Source organism: Anser anser (assembly GCF_964211835.1).
Source record: "Anser anser genome assembly, chromosome: Z".
NCBI classification, from domain to species: domain Eukaryota; kingdom Metazoa; phylum Chordata; class Aves; order Anseriformes; family Anatidae; genus Anser; species Anser anser.
Window position 1 is genome coordinate 38,669,405 of NC_139723.1, and position 15,653 is coordinate 38,685,057.

The 15,653-nt window shown below is 36.9% G+C and overlaps 1 protein-coding gene and 1 long non-coding RNA gene across 3 annotated transcripts in view; one reads left to right on the top strand and one right to left on the bottom strand.

Annotated features, from left to right (window-relative positions):
* The window catches only part of ROR2 (receptor tyrosine kinase like orphan receptor 2), a 149,128-nt gene that overhangs the window by 40,409 nt on the left and 93,066 nt on the right, over window positions 1–15,653 (top strand). Inside the window, exon 1 of one of the 2 annotated variants that reach the window (XM_083818956.1) lies at window positions 13,596–13,997. The exons of the other annotated variant lie outside the window; for it this stretch is intronic. Within the exon in view, the coding sequence (XP_083675082.1) occupies window positions 13,817–13,997 (181 nt within the window). The 5' untranslated portion in view covers window positions 13,596–13,816. Of the gene's footprint in view, window positions 1–13,595; window positions 13,998–15,653 lie in introns of those variants that run through there. 2 annotated transcript variants of the gene reach the window in all.
* Window positions 12,079–13,935, bottom strand: LOC310890220. The gene is made up of 4 exons (XR_014577106.1): window positions 13,841–13,935; window positions 13,537–13,609; window positions 12,802–12,852; window positions 12,079–12,151 (listed from the first exon to the last, which is right to left on the bottom strand). It is a non-coding gene; the product is annotated as an uncharacterized lncRNA (long non-coding RNA).

The following is a 15,653-nucleotide window of genomic DNA, read 5'->3' on the forward strand; positions in this document are numbered from 1 at the left end:
ATCTCATCATTGTAAGTGAATATTAAAAAGTTTTCTGGGGAGAAAAAGAAACAAAAAAAACCCTCCTTTCCTCAGATTTACTTACAGTTTGTGTTTAAATCTATATGTCTTAGAACGAATGTGCTTACATGAAGTGTTTTCAGATTGAGATCTATGCTGATTTTAGAAATTGTATTTTTTTCCAAAGAAAATTGTTAGAAAGTATTACAAAATGTGTGTCAGAAACTGAGAGAAATAATTTGTATAAAAATAGTGAATGGTAGGGGTCAGGTCATGTCCTCCCTGTTCTGCCTGTTCACCTTCCAGACAGTTGTGGAATATGCTGTTGTATAGCTGGACCACCCAACGATCAATTCAATGTGCAGAAGGCATGCTGTGAGAGCACAAAGAGCATATACATTTCTTTATGTTTGGATCACTTAGGAGAAGCTTCCTAAGGTTAAGCAGCAGCACAACAGATCTTTAGAGAAGGTTTATGTCAGGTTAATAATTTGGGGTGAAAATAACCTAAAGCTAATTTCTGCCCAGAAACACTGAAATGAGCTGATTTGTCTTCTGTTTCTTTGTCAATTGCTGATATATTTGGGTGTTAGTGTTGAACATTGTAAAGTATTAAACTAGATTGTGGAGGAATCTGAGCTGCAAAACAGATAGCTTTGGTAAAATGGTACTGGCATATTAAAGAGTGCTTCTGTTAACGGTGATACGATAGAATAGAATTTTACTCAGGTCCATTTTTTTTTCTTTCTTTCTTTTAAGAATAATGCTTGTATAATAACTGCAGAATTTATGCTATAGCCAAAACTAATATATTCAAGTTACTTAACATTTTTTGGGGGCGGAGGGAACCGCAGCAACAATATGACATTAATTAATGTAAGTGTAGGCTAACTATCTTTAGACATTAATCTTAGTTTAATTAAGTAACTAAATTAATGTTGTAAATTTATAATCACTTATATAGAAGAAAAAACATGCTTATTATATTTTTGCTTTACTATTGCTGCGTTATTTTGGTCAATCATTTATACTTGTTAGCAGAAAAAATCTCCTGCTTCATATTACAAATACAATTATGTACTTCTATTCTTCCTGATCAAAGACTTAATGATGTTTTCATTTGTCTCCAGTGAATGCAAGAACAAACTTTAAGACTGAATATTATTCTGAATGTTAGGTTGTTTGCTTAAACCTGTTTTTCAGTAAATTCACCCATCTTTAAAAGATTTCCAGCCTCACCTCTTTGCAAAAATGAATGGAAAAAATGAAGTTCAGGAATTAACACGCCCACTTATCTCTTCTCCCTTCTCCCAGATTAAATCAGCCTTTGGACTGTGATCAGAATTTACTTTCATCTCTTGCCACTATGATTTTGGGCCTAATCTAGGCTCAGCGGGTGTCTAGAGGTGACAATTGCATATTAGTTTTTCTCTTTTAGGTAAGGAGTGGAAGATACAACAGTGTATTGCTTATTCGAAAAGACATCTCTTGACAGCAGCTCTTTAGTAGCTATTAAAGCCAAATTCAATCACGTTACATCATGAACAGCTTTAGAATAAGGTTATTATCTTCAAACATGAAAAGGATGAATTCCAGGTTCTTCTTGTTCGCTATTTTTTTTTTTCAAAGTGCATCATTGCAGAGGGATCTTGACAAGCTTGAGAGGTGGGCCCATGTGAACCTTATGAAGTTCAACAAGGCTGAGATCAAGGTCCTGCACCTGGGTCTGGGCAATCCCAAACACAAACACAGGCTGGGTGATGAGTGGTGAGAGAGTAGCCCAGTGGAAAAGGACTTGGGGAATTTTTGGTGGATGGAAAGTTCACCATGCAACATGTGCTTGCAGCCTAGAAAGCCAACTGTATCCTGGGCTGCATCAAATAAAGGTAGATGGCAGGTCCAAGGAGATTCTCCTGTGAGACCCCACCTGGAGTGTTACTGTGTTCAGCTGTGAGGCCACCAGCATAAGAAAGACATGGACCTTTTAGAGTGGGTCCAGAGGTGGGCCATGAGGACGATTGGAGTGCTGGGGACAGGCTGAGAGATTTCGGGTTGTTTACTGTGGAGAAGAGAAGGCTCTGGGGAGACCTTGTAGCGGTCTTCCAGTACCTGAAGGTGGTCTGCAAGAAAGCTGGAGAGTGACTCTTTATCAGGGAGTGTAGCAATAGGACCAGGGTTAACCATTTTAAACTAAAAAAGCAGAGGTTTAGTTAAGGAAGTAGTTCTTTACAATGAGGGAGGTGAGGCACTGGAACAGGTGCCCACAGAAGCTGTGGATGCCCCATCCCTGGAAGCGTTCAACATCGGGTTGGGTGGGACTTAGAGCAATCCAGTCTAGCGGAAGGTGACCCTTGGCAGGGTGGGGTGGAACTACATGGTCTTTAAGTTCCTTTCCAACCCAAAACATTCTATGTATCTGTGATTGTCTGCTGAGTCAACAATCAACGGTGAGAATAAGAAACTTTTGAATTTCTTATGTCCATTGGATGCAGGCTTAATCTGTACGACTGTTTTCCTCCAGGAAAAGGAAAAGGGTAGGGTACCTCTGATCTGCCAGTAACAAGGGGCCTTTGAATTAGCCTTAGCTTGTGGCTAGCTTCATCCTATCACTTCTTGTCTTCATTTTGTCTTTTTCTTTTCTTTTCCAATGAGATTGTTGTTTTGTGCCTAGCAAATTATCCATCTCTCCTCTCCTTCCTCGTCCATCAATTGAGAGACAAATGTTGTTAGATACTGTCTATCGAGCTTGTACCTGGGAAGATGAAGATGGTGTAACAATGATTTAGGACTTTTATAGGGAAGAACTTTAAAAATATTTAGAACTGGAACTTAACCTTCTTTTAAGATGAAAAAAGTGTTAGATCCTTGCAGATATTTCAGCTGTGGAATAAAGACCAAAATGAAGCAATCAAGTTTTAAGGAAAAATTAAATATTAGTGTAGATAGGAGTTGATACCATTCAAGTTCATGTTCTAAAGCAGCACACGTATTTTAGACCATTCCTGAGAGATGTTTATTCTTCTCCTTAAAATCTCCAGTGAGTACATGGTGTGTTCCTTCAATAACCCACCCTCAAAATAAGAGAGGTTCTCCTGGTATCTAATCTAAATTCTCTTTGCTGCAAATTAAGCTGATTTCTTTTTTTCATGTAGTAGAAAAGATTGCACGTTCTCTGTCTTCTTTGTAACAACCACATATACATTGAATAAATGCTGACCTAGGTCTTAACATTTTAGGCTTAAACTTGATTGTGCAATTTTTCTCTGACTTGTGTTTCCTGTTGCTTTTGGATCTGTTCATTGATTATATTTTTTTCAGCGGTGACCAAAGATGGACAAAGACCTTGGCACTTATTCAACAGAATAATTATTTTCAGTCCTCACCAACATCTAGTAGAGCAAAATAATACACTGTTATCTCAGTATAATACACCTAGTAAAATTTGCCATTGTAGTATTTCCTTTTTTTTTGAGACTTAAGCACACGCAATCTATTGTCTGCAGCAGCAAGTTTTTCTGCAGTATTGCTGCTTGAGTATTCTTTCTCATTTTGTAGTACTGTATTTATTTATTTTTCTGCTTATCCTAAATTTCACATACGTTAGAAGTTTTTAAAGTTCTATCTATTTAAAGGGGTTTTGATGTTAAAACCTTCCTTTCATTTGTGAATGTTGTTTTGGATTTGGAACCCTTTCCTCAGGACTCTCATGATCTTCCTGCCTGGGAGATACTAGCAGATCTGATACTCACACTTTAGTCTACCATTCTGGTTGTTAAATTAAAATATTTTTCAAAACAAAATAGGGTCAGTAGACCTGTGAAATCCTACTGGAGCTTCTTTTCTGGTTTAACAGTGGAGAATGACCTTGTGGGCAGACAGTTTTTCAGTTACTTGTGAGTTCACCTAACAGGGATTGTTGGTGCAGTTTCCAGTTCCCTATTTTGAAGAGAAGGTCAGAAGCTGTAGTCAGTCAGGATATGGTGTGTGACCGCTGTTCAGATGTCTCCCCAGTTCTGACAGTTGTGTAACCCTGCAGACGCACAGCTGCTGATCATGGAACCTTGTATGCACACGTGGACCTGCCTGGTGGACACACATCTATTGCTGAGGTGGGAACATGGACACTGCCCACACCTTATCAGTCCTTGAGAAAAAGGTATTGAGGGGTAGGCAGGGGGACAGATTAATTGTTTGGGTATGGTGGTCTGGATGTGGCCAATGAGATGTAAATGGTTGGGCTTGTGTGATAGAAGTTGTTGTTCACTTATGTGTGTTGGCCATTCTAAGTTGACACTTGAAATACATTTCTGACGCCAAAGAGAGACTGACCTGGTTATAATATTTCCTATATTTCCCCCTCTTTTTTTCTCCTCTTCATGTTAGATTTCTCTCTTTCCCTTCCTCTGGGAATTTTCTTCTTGAAGATAATAACACTGATGTTTCTCCTCAGCCATTAATTTTGTCAGGTCCTGATTATGACTAGGTTAGTAACTCCAATTCATATAACATTTGCTTGCTCTTGACTACTATTTATGTAACATTTGATTGATCCATCTCTATTCAAGCTTATTTCTTGGTTAAAAACACAAGATACAATTAGTGAGTTTTTGAAAACAAGTTTGAGAAAAAAACTTTTGCCTTCTTTTCTTCTATTATTTGCTTTCTTTCCAGGATAAATATGGAAGTTACTTTTGAAATTTTCTTTAAATATATGATTTATAGAAAACGTGTTCTTACTGTCTTTTGCATCCATGCTGTATATAACTTGCTGTGTGCTTTGGCGTTTCTGATTTTACCCATATGTGTTTCTGTAATTCCTCTATACTATGACTAATCATTCATCACAGATCCATATTTATAAACTGTTTTTTTCCTTATGATTTTTTTTTTTTAATTTCCTTCTCATCTCTTGTGGATATCTCTGTGAGAGAACTCTTTTATTTTTGATGCCTACTACTTACTTAAGGGAAAATCTTAATGTATTTCTCCCTCTAGATCTAGATCAGGTCTCCTCCCTGATCTAGATCAGGCCTGTAACAAGACACAATTGTCCTTCTTTTTTCCCATTTAGGATTTGGTCAGAGGCAATTAGTAAGTCTACTTCAGAGCTCTTCCTGGACTTCAGAGCATGTGTATGTATTCTTTATTTGCAGTGGAAGATCTCCTCTTTTTTTTTTTTTTTTTAATCCCTGCTTGATTACATAAATAGGAACATTAGCACATTCTTTATACCTTTCTTTAACCATCCTTCTTTTAATCCATCCCTGCTGGATTTATCCTGTGTTTGTAATGTGGATTTGATGGTAATTTTGGTTGATTCTAAAGACTTTTAAGTTCTTCCTGTTTTATTTTCCTTACTCCTGACATTTGTGTGTAGACATCTCAGATGTTTGGCATATTGCCCTATATTCTCCTGTTGTCTCTTTTGGGACCCTCAGAAATCTTTGACTGAAAAGTATATTTTCCATGCTCAACTAGAGTCATTTCAAAGGAGGCCAGTTTCATAAAATTGCTAAGTGCTCTCTGCCAAAACTCAGGCACCCCGAGAGTATGTCTTGTTGATGATTCAAAAGTGGAGTCATGTAACATCATAAATTTAGAAAATACCAGCTACAGGTCTAGAGTGAACTCTAGTTATTTTATTTTTTTAATGCTATCTTAGTTTTCTGAAAAACAATTATGGTTTAAGAATCCAAAGTCACAGTTTGGCGGGAGTCAGCATGGAGGTAAAAGCTAGAGCTGTAATTGTAACTTATTTTTGTGATTACTGTCTTTTAAATTCCTACTGTCATTCAGATTATATAATTAGACTTCTATGAAAAGTTTTCCATAACCATTTTCTTATTAACAGTTTTCTGGGATATGAGTTTAAAAAAAAAAAGATTAAAAAAAAAATGTCCCTATCAAATGCAAAGTGTGACTTGTTTGCCAATGAAAACAAGCTAAGCCAGACAGCGCAAGTGTCCTAGCTTCCCTTCTGTGCAGGGGGGAATGTGTCTTGGGAATGAATAGTTAATTCACCTACTGTTTTCTGCTGACTCAAAGTCCTTCTTGTGGTTTGTTTGTTATGCAACACTGGATAGTAAAATTCATATTTTTGCCACTCTTTTTTTCCTCCCTTGATATACTCTTTGGAACAAGGGTATTTGGCATTGCAAGTAAGAGGTCTGGTATGTATGCTAGTAGGGATGGGTGGGAGAACGGAAGCCAGCAAGGGATGTGGTAGAAGTCCAAAAGTTTATCTACACGAAAATAATACTTCCAAAGGGCAGTTATCCTTTCTGCTCCTAATAGCAGACTTTAAGCTTTACTCATAGAGACAGATCTGTATGCAACCTGGAAATAATTACTTACATAGAAACATAAAAGGACTATATTTGTCCTTATTTAAAGAGAAAGAAATGGAAACTTTGTAATATTTATAGTAGTTCATGCCAAGTAGTGGGCTTGTCATCGGCATAAGTTTTTTTTTTTTTCCTTCTTTTAAACAAGAAAGGATTTATGAAAACAGGGATTTAAAGATAAATATCTATGAAGAAGAGCTGTTTGAACATAATCTTTTTTTTTTTTTTTTTTTTACATTTGAATACAATTATGATAAATCCAGATTTTATGATTTTTTTTTTTGAGTGTGGCAGTTATTTTTTTTTGCATGGTACCTTCTTGGACCTTACTCCATTTTTCATGAGAGGTATTCTTTCTTCGTTTCAAGGTACATCTTCATATATACTAAGACAACTCAAGATGTTGGCATTGATTTTTCAGACCAATGAGGCTTATAGAAAGTCAGTTACGTGGTTTCCCTGTTCCTGCAAAACTTTCATGGGGATGATACATTCTGTATTTCTTCAAGTATTCAGGAAGACATTTTAAAATATGGCTGTAGGTGCCTTCTCTCAGACACCATCCTGTAGCACTTTGGAGCAAATCCTGGGATGCAAAAATTGCATCCAGAATTGTCTGCTGGGAGGCCTTGTGCAGCAGTTAGTGATACATTATTTTTCTTTTCTGTTCTGTTCTTTACATCTCTAGTGAAAAATGGCCCCATTTCTCTTCCTTGATCTCCAAGCTGGATCATTTTACTTCTTTTTAAGGCAGTTTTATGAGCAGTTTAGGGGATTTTACAAAGAGGAAATTAATGCAGAGTAATATAAACAATGTAATGAGAAAAATAAAAATGTGAATGAGAAGCTTTATTAAATGCACATAGCTGCAACGTGAAGTGAGTGTGTGGGGTGGACTGAGGCCTCAGTTTACAGAAAAGGCTCTTGGCTCTTGCAGCTCAATCTGGAAAGCTTGCTGTAAATATGCTATGCTTTGTGGTTCCTTGCTCAACCAGTGGCGCCAGGAATCAGTCCAAAGGGCGGGATTTTTGTTTCTTTCTTTATTTCTTTTTTTTTTTTTTTCTTTCCAGAAATTACTTCATATTTTATTACATTAAAGTTTTAAGTGCTATTGTTCCATGTTTGAGTCATTATGGGCTTTGAGGTATGTCTTGCTCTTTAGAAGTATGGATATCATCAGGATCCTGTACAGTGTGATTTTTCTGTATCTCTATTTTAATGTCTTTTTTGACTCTCTGCCCAGGATTTAGTTATTAGGTTTTCATCTATGTTAAAACAGAAGTTAATCTTGTTTTCATGTCAGAATGCACACAGACACCTCACCTTCTCTTTAGTTTTAGTGAAGTGCAGTTAGTTGTTGAGTGTGTAACAAAAATGGAGTGCTCTTTTTTATACACCTCTGTTGTTTGAGAACACCATCTTTGTGAATACTTCATTTGCTGAAGCAACTCATAGCTATGGTTTCTATAATTGAAGTCTCAAAATGGCATTGACAATATATCCACTTTATTCATTTTAATTTTTCTGTTTGAAAGATACTCTTCATGCCCGTATTTCACTTTTAAAATAAATTTATGAAGTAGTATTCCAGACTAAGTATATTTAAGAGACATCAAATAAAGCAGCTGGGAGCAAGCTCCCACCAAGCAGAAGATGAGTCTTCAAAAATCTGGCAGTAGAGCTGTGGAACTGGTTGCCACAGGACATTGGGATCACTGAGATGTACTTTCAAGGGAAGATTTGGTCAAGGTCAAGGTAGAGAAATGCATTGAGGATTACTGAGCAAACAAGAGCTACATACACCTCAGGACCTTCCTGAGTCTGAAAACTGTTTGGAACTTGAAGACTATGAAAAGGAAGTGTCATAGCTGTTTTTGGCTGTTTTTGGAGATAAGATGCTGGCGTAAATTGTCCTTTGACTGGATACAGTGTGGCCAGTTATATATAAAATATATTTTCTCAAAGATGTGAAGTGGAATAAACTATATATCTATCTTGTTCTAATTCTTAATGTTACATAGTCATCAGAATTTCTGGAAGCTATTAAGCACAACAGAACCACCCAGGAAGTTCTTCAGCTGCAGATGGCTAAAAGGTGTGAGAATATACTGGAGACACCATCATAAATTCTCTCTAATGTTTTAATACTCTTTTCAAGGTAATGCTTGATTAGATGGATTGTTGGCATTTTCTGTCAGTGTACCTGAGCAGTGCCTGCCTCAGTGGTAACGTAATTGCATGTGTTTCTGGTGGCTTCAGCCATCAGACTTACTTACTGTCTTCAGCACAAGGCTTTGTGAGATTACTTTGTGATTGAAAAGCATCAAATATGTCTTAGGTTCTTATACAACAAAGAGCATGAGTGACAGGGGGAAAAAAGTGTTCTTTTCAACAGCCTGGATGCAAAATTAGATGGAATATATGCTTTCAGAGTGTTAGCACTTTATGCTTTTTCTTTTAAATTTTTCTGTCTTACTCATCAAACTTGACCCTTAATTTCACTTTTTGATGAAAAACATGATCTGCGTATGCAATTACTATCAGCTTTCCACGTGAAAAAAAGCTATATTATTATCTAGTGATATTCTTTTTTGTAGCGGTAAATATTTTGTTCTTCACTGTAAATAATTAATTAATTTATTAACACTAACCATAACTGTTCATTCATGGGCTTGGAGGAGAAGAGCATTCTGGCAAAAAGAAAGATGACTTTGTATTCCTGCTGAAGATTGTTGGTTTGTCCACATCCCCCCCCCCCCCCGCCCCCCCCCCCCCCCAGCTTGAAAACCAACCTCACAAACTGCTTGTCTAGGGAACTAACATTTGTGGAAGGAAGAAGTGATGCTTCCCTGCCTTTTGCTTCTTTATTAGTCATTAAGAAGATCCCCAAAAAATCTTATTTTCTTGTTCATTTCTCTTCTTGTTTTTCACCAAAATTGCATTCATTTACTGCTTCATTTCCTTGTTCATTATCAAACACTCTCAAAAGTTGGTGTCAACTAAGAAAAATAATCTCGAGTAAGATTTCAGTCAAAGCCAAGATGCCAGATCCATCCTCACTGAAATGCAAAATATAATGTATGAGTGGTATTTACTTTGCGATACCTGCCGTGGCTCAGTGCTGAGAAAATAAGCAACATCTGAAGAGATGACTTGTCTGAAGAGACTAGTGTCTCTTAGGTCTAGATGGGACACCTATAAAAGCACCCTGTTTCTGTGTTTTTGTTAGATGGCTGTTGGTACATGTGTAGTGTAGAGGCTTCGCAGCACTCTACCTCCTCTGGCACTGGAGAGCTTTTTGCACCTGGAGCACCTTGAGATAATGCAGTGAAGTAACACTAGTTGAAGAGGCCACAGGTGCTCTGGGCTGCAGTAAATATCCTGTTCTTGTCCTTATTACTTAACAGGATCTGCCTGACGATATACAGAGGACAAGCAAGATTAGGACAATTTTCTGCCTCATCACTCAGTCAATGATTACTTGCTTTTGCCAGTTGCACTTTTTTGTTCTAGATATGTATATGTTTTGGTGAATCTCAAGGCAACACAAGTAGAACTAGCTAGTGAGAGCTAGAGTATGGTTCCTATACTCATCTCTCATACCATGATGAGTCTTATAGAGCATCATTTCAGATGCTCTGATTTTGTCCCCCTTGAAAAATGTTAGCCTTGGTAGCAGTGCTGCTTTCAGTGTTGCTTTTCCTCTGTCTCTTTTTCTCGAGTATACAGAAAACTTCTTTTGCTAAAGGCCCTGTGTTCATACTCCTGCTTCTCATGTGTGTTGAATTATTGTGGTTTGTTGAATAGAAAAGGATTTGAATTGGTGATTTATTTATTTCTTGTAAAGTGATATGTTTAAAGCCTTAAAGTGACATTTATTTGTAACATTGAGTGAACTCAAATTCAGATATTTCTGTTTCTGTACATAAAATTGAATACTTGTAGAAATATTGGCTTAATTTAACATAGATGATAGGCTGACATGATGTCACTCTAATGAATCAAAATAGAAGACACTATACAACAGCTTCTCAAAAGACAGGTCTTCCTTGGACATGACAATGTATTATAGAACGTTAAATTATGAAATTACGTCAGTGCTGGAAAATGCCGAGGATCCCCTTTCTGGAAAAATCCAAGGCTAATGCAAGACACTAAACTAGAGACATCAGAGCTATGAGGTGTTTCAGAGTAATTGGCTGTTTAGATTTTCCTTGTGAAATTAATTAAGTCAATGTTAATGGGTGATCTATGAGTTCTCAGCTTGTATACTAATTGCTTCTCCAATTACATAGTTAATTCTTCAGATTATGGTGAAGTAAAAGTTACAGAAATCAAAGCAAGCTCTAAAGTGGCTTTAAGTATGATTCTGCCAAATGTGCTTATTTGAAAATGGACTTCTGTATTGAAAATCTGTATTCTCTTAAATACTATGTTATGCTTGGATTACATAGTATGTACAGACACATGCACACACTACAGTCCCCTGCCTACACACACCCCTGCACACACAGTCACCCCTATACTTCCCCACATGCACCCCCAGACTTATGTCTCCATATGACACCCCACTGCGCTGTACACACGCACACACACACATATTTCCTATATACCCCACTACCCACCTCCTCTCACAGACAAACACACGCCCCTGCACACACACACCTGTGCATTTCACACAGCTGCACACACACAACTAGCTACAGACAAACTCCATCAAGTACATCTGTATAAACCCACCATCTTTAATGTTTGATCCAGCTTTTACTTATTACCAGGTAGTCAATAAATGTTTGATGAGCAATATGGTTCAAAATCCATCTTCCAGCTTGGTTTTTAGGGATGACTGGAGGAAGAAGTCACACAGTATTTTTGTATCCTTCATCATTGCGAGGGGCTGGGGCTGGGATTGCATTCCTGCAAAGCACAGCCTCAGGTTATATGGGATAGAAGCACCCTGGCCAGCCCTGATGGCCATGGGCCGTGGAAGTGCTCCAGATGCCATCTGCATGAACTTGGCTAGGCTTTCTGATTTTTATATTGATCACTGTGCTGCATTGTTTCACAGCCAAATCTTTGACCACTCTCTGAACTTTTGAGATAAAATGTCCATAGAGCTGTGGGGAAAACACAAGCACTTTTCTGTTAAGGTTTAAAACAGAAGCATACTTAAATCTTTGCTGATGGCGGGCTGCAATCAAGGATGATCATCACCACATAGAAACACTCAGACAACAATTTTACAATTTACATAGGAAAGTAAAGCACAGAGTATGGTGAATTTACCTATGTTAGCTGAGGTATTTCATTGTAAAATGTTAACATTTGCAATTAAATAAGGTGTTTTCTGGTACAGAAAAAAAAAATTACTTTTCTGGAGGACTGTGCAATTTAAAGGTTAAATATTTATGTTTTGAATGCAGGTCCAAAAATGTTTCCTGCTCCTTTACAGGTGCAAATGACAAATGGAGAACAGTGAGCTTTATCTGTTCTTGCTTTCTTTCAAAGCTAGGCAAAAGAATAAGTCCCTGCATTCTGAAAGGTCTTGAACATTGTTGTTTTATTCTCTTGGTCTCATGTATGACAAATATATTTTAGATGAGAAAGAACATTAGAATGCTTCTCTCATTCTTTATGGTGATGTTACAGAACACAATTGCTACTCAAAGGTGGGAAGCCTGCAGCTCATGGTAGGCTGTGTTCCACTATTGTGCAAGGTGATGCTGTGCAATACCTGGTGAGTCTCCTGTTCATATCGTACAGCTCTGGACCACTGCTGAAACTGCAGTACCCCGGGGAATCACGACCTGATGCCAAGGATATGACAGAAAAGATGTAGCAGCTTTCACCTTAGCTTTAGTTATTGTGTTTCTTATTGTAGTTAGGGAGAAGGTGCACTCGCTTTCAAAGTACCTCAGGTGTGCTCACACCAATGAGCATCCATAGGGGGAAGAGGAAGGCAGATATTCTATTAAAAATTCTATGTTTATGTTCAAGGAAAAACAGTTTTTAAAAGAAAGGCTTTAATTCAAAAGGCATCCCTTCTTTGGTTTCTTCTGACCTGCTACGGGTATATTGAAAAACTTTTGCCATAGATGCCGTTATTTCATTCTAGGTTGCTTGTGTTTTTGATTTTCATTGATACAGATGGAAATGATTGTTATAAATTTGGTTGAAACAGTTATTGTTAAGGTATGATAAATGACCTTTTTTACTGTTTGGTTATGAACTCCTTTATGATATAAGGATTTAAACATGTGTGCAAACTAACAGTACGAGTATTTATTGAGAGAATTTAGGTCCCACTCCTCCAACCAATTAATTCCCTTAGCTTTGCATTGTGAATGATAGGAGAAAAGGAGAAAGGATGTGCAGGAGAAAGGCCTCTTTAGGGAGGACGCACTGGAAGATGTGATAAGCTATTTTTAGTAAGTTTTGATTTAAAAATGATTCTCACCTTCAGCTCCTGTCATGCTCTGCCACCACAACAAATTTTCTCCCCACACACCTAAGAAAAGAATGTTTATTTTTTTTTATTATTTTATTTTTTTTAAAGTATGGTGTGACTCATATTTCAGCTGAATCCCTTGATTTTCTTTCCAAAAATAATTTTCTTGGTCCCAGATTATGATTTTTTTGATATTTTCTTAAAGAAAGAAAAAAATAGGAAGTGAGATTCTGAATGTGTATCTGTATTCTTTTCAGCTCTAGTTTGTTTGAAGCTAAAATATAGATTTACAGAGACTTCTTGTTAAATTTGTTGGTTCATTTTATGGAGACCTCAACATATATGGAATATCTGGCTCCGAGACCAGGAAATTCCAGAGTACAGACAGTAGGGAAAAGCTAAATAATTCAAATGCAAAATAAAATAAAATAAAATCATTTTTCTGTCTTACATACTTCCTGTGAGATCAAGAATCTTGAAGTAGTTAAAATGCTTTTCACAGATACATAAATTCGCTGTTATTCAAGCAATCTAACATGATTATGAGCTAGTCTTGCATCGGTTTTCACTTTAAAATTGTGAAATGATATCTCATACAAGCATGACTCCCATGGAGAGTTTTGTATTTCCTTTTCTAGGCATCAGCCTGCAGTGAGTTAGTGTTACTGTAAAATCCTGCAGAAAGAATTCAGCTACTATAGTACAAACAATATGTTTGTGTAGGGGATGGGAAGGAATCCTCACCTGGTTTTGTCCACTAGTTTCACTGAGGAAGTTGCTCATCTGTTACGTCACCCAGGTCTTAAGAAATCTGGATCTGTAAGAAAAGCAAGGGTCATCTTTCCTTTCAGTGCTGCTCTACAATGTGGGTTTCAGAGGCTTCTGTGATTTTGTCTGCTATGAACTTTTCTTGGACATTTCCCAATGCCAGAGAGTAGAACTAGGTCTCTGTGACTGGAGGGATTGTTGAGAATTTGTATCCTGAAGAGGTGCTCAGCTTTTAAGAATTTGGCGTAAAACCTTGATGAAGCCAATAGGTGTGCATCACCTCACTGGAAAACATGGAACATGTTTCTATGTCTTATGCTTCCCAAGTAAATTCACTGCCACAGGTGTCCTTCAAGCATATGAAAGAGCCAACAGGCATCATCAATGTATTTTATGCCCTGAAAGTGCCCAGCGTCACTGGATCCATGGTTCCACAGGTGAGGTTACTATGCTAAGACTTAACAAGAACTTAATTATCATCTTGATGATCTGTGCTCAAATGCGTGAACAATACCTTAGTAAATTCATTGACTGTTTTCTTCTTCCTGGCATTTTCTTTTTCTACTTTCATGGATTTCATTTGGGTTGCTTATACAGTAGCTGCTTTGAGTTATTCTTAGTAGCTGTTCCTCAACATTTTATGGCCTCTGTGACATAGGTGGTTTGTTTCTAGCAGATACTAAGTTAGTGGCTGAAATAGAGACCTGTGTATTATCAGAGTATTGCTTACACTGAGCATAAGTTTTTACCTTGCAAATATTTCTATACACACCTTAGGAATAGTTGTATACACATGAATATGAGAAATAATATCTGCTTTCATTAAATGATATACCTGGGAAAGCTGATCATCATTCAGCTGGAAGGAATATGCAAATGTGATGACTCCAATATGCTTTACAGGCATTAATGCATTTTATGTATTCTGTTATACAGGTTTATTTTCTTACAGAAATTGTTCCATCCACTACTGAGAAGTCCTTTAGGTAGACAGGTAGCAAAAGCCATATATGGTTGCTAGCTGCAGAAATCATAGCTGTAGAGATAGGCATGTAGTTCTTGACTGATGCTGGGTTTAACTGCAGCAACCAGCAGGCTCTAACAATATAAGAAGTTTAGACTAAAAAGAGCTAATTCTGTAAGAACAGTTTGTTGCACTGACTCTGACAGTACTCAAGTTGCCTGTGAGTGGAGTGTGAGTAGATCTGGATCTGTGATGTCTACATTTTCAACACCTTCCCTAGTCACATTGAAGTCAATAGCACTTTAAATAAAAGCTGAAACTACAAATCCTTATATCTCCCAAACCTCTATTTAAATACTCTTGAAGATTTCACTTTTTTTTTAAATTAAATTGTTTAATAAATGTTTGAGGTTGCAATTATGTGTCTATTTTCTAAATATTTTATATACTAATGTTATTAGTATGGTTATCAAATCAGATCACTTCTTTCCCAGAACTGAGTTTCTGATATCTCTCCAGTCTAATCTGCCACCCTTTCCAGTAATCTTCAATAAGGCTCCATTTTTCCTTTTAAAGTCCTTGTGATTTCTCTTCTTAGCTCTCATTCTCTCTCCTTTTCTTCCATTTTCTTCTCTTCACGTTCTCTTCATCTTTGGATTTAAATCTTTCCTGTACCTCCTCTGCATCTTTATAAGATGTTGAGTTTTAAGTTAATAGAGTTTCCACCTTTTCCTGACTCAATAAGTGCCTTTTTTGTTAATTGGATTGATTTTTTTTCCCCATAAAAATCCTATGAACACCAGAGATGTTATTTCTTCTGCCTTTATTTTCATGTCTCTATTTTACTTTTAGACTTTTACATGTCTCTTATATTACTTTTTTTTTTTTTTTAAACATGACTGTTCTTCTTGCTCTATTTTTTGTCCTCATGCTTGAGTCTCATTTCATTTTTCTCAGCTATTGTGTATATAAAGCCCTCTGGAATAATACTGTTGATATATTAATTCCTTTGACACTTTTTTTTCCTTTAAGTCTCTACATCTTCCTTTTTTTGAAGTGATTTGTGTAGTCTGTCTATTGTCTGGTATTAAATCTTGAGTTTCTTAGGTTAAGACTGTTGTATTTCTTC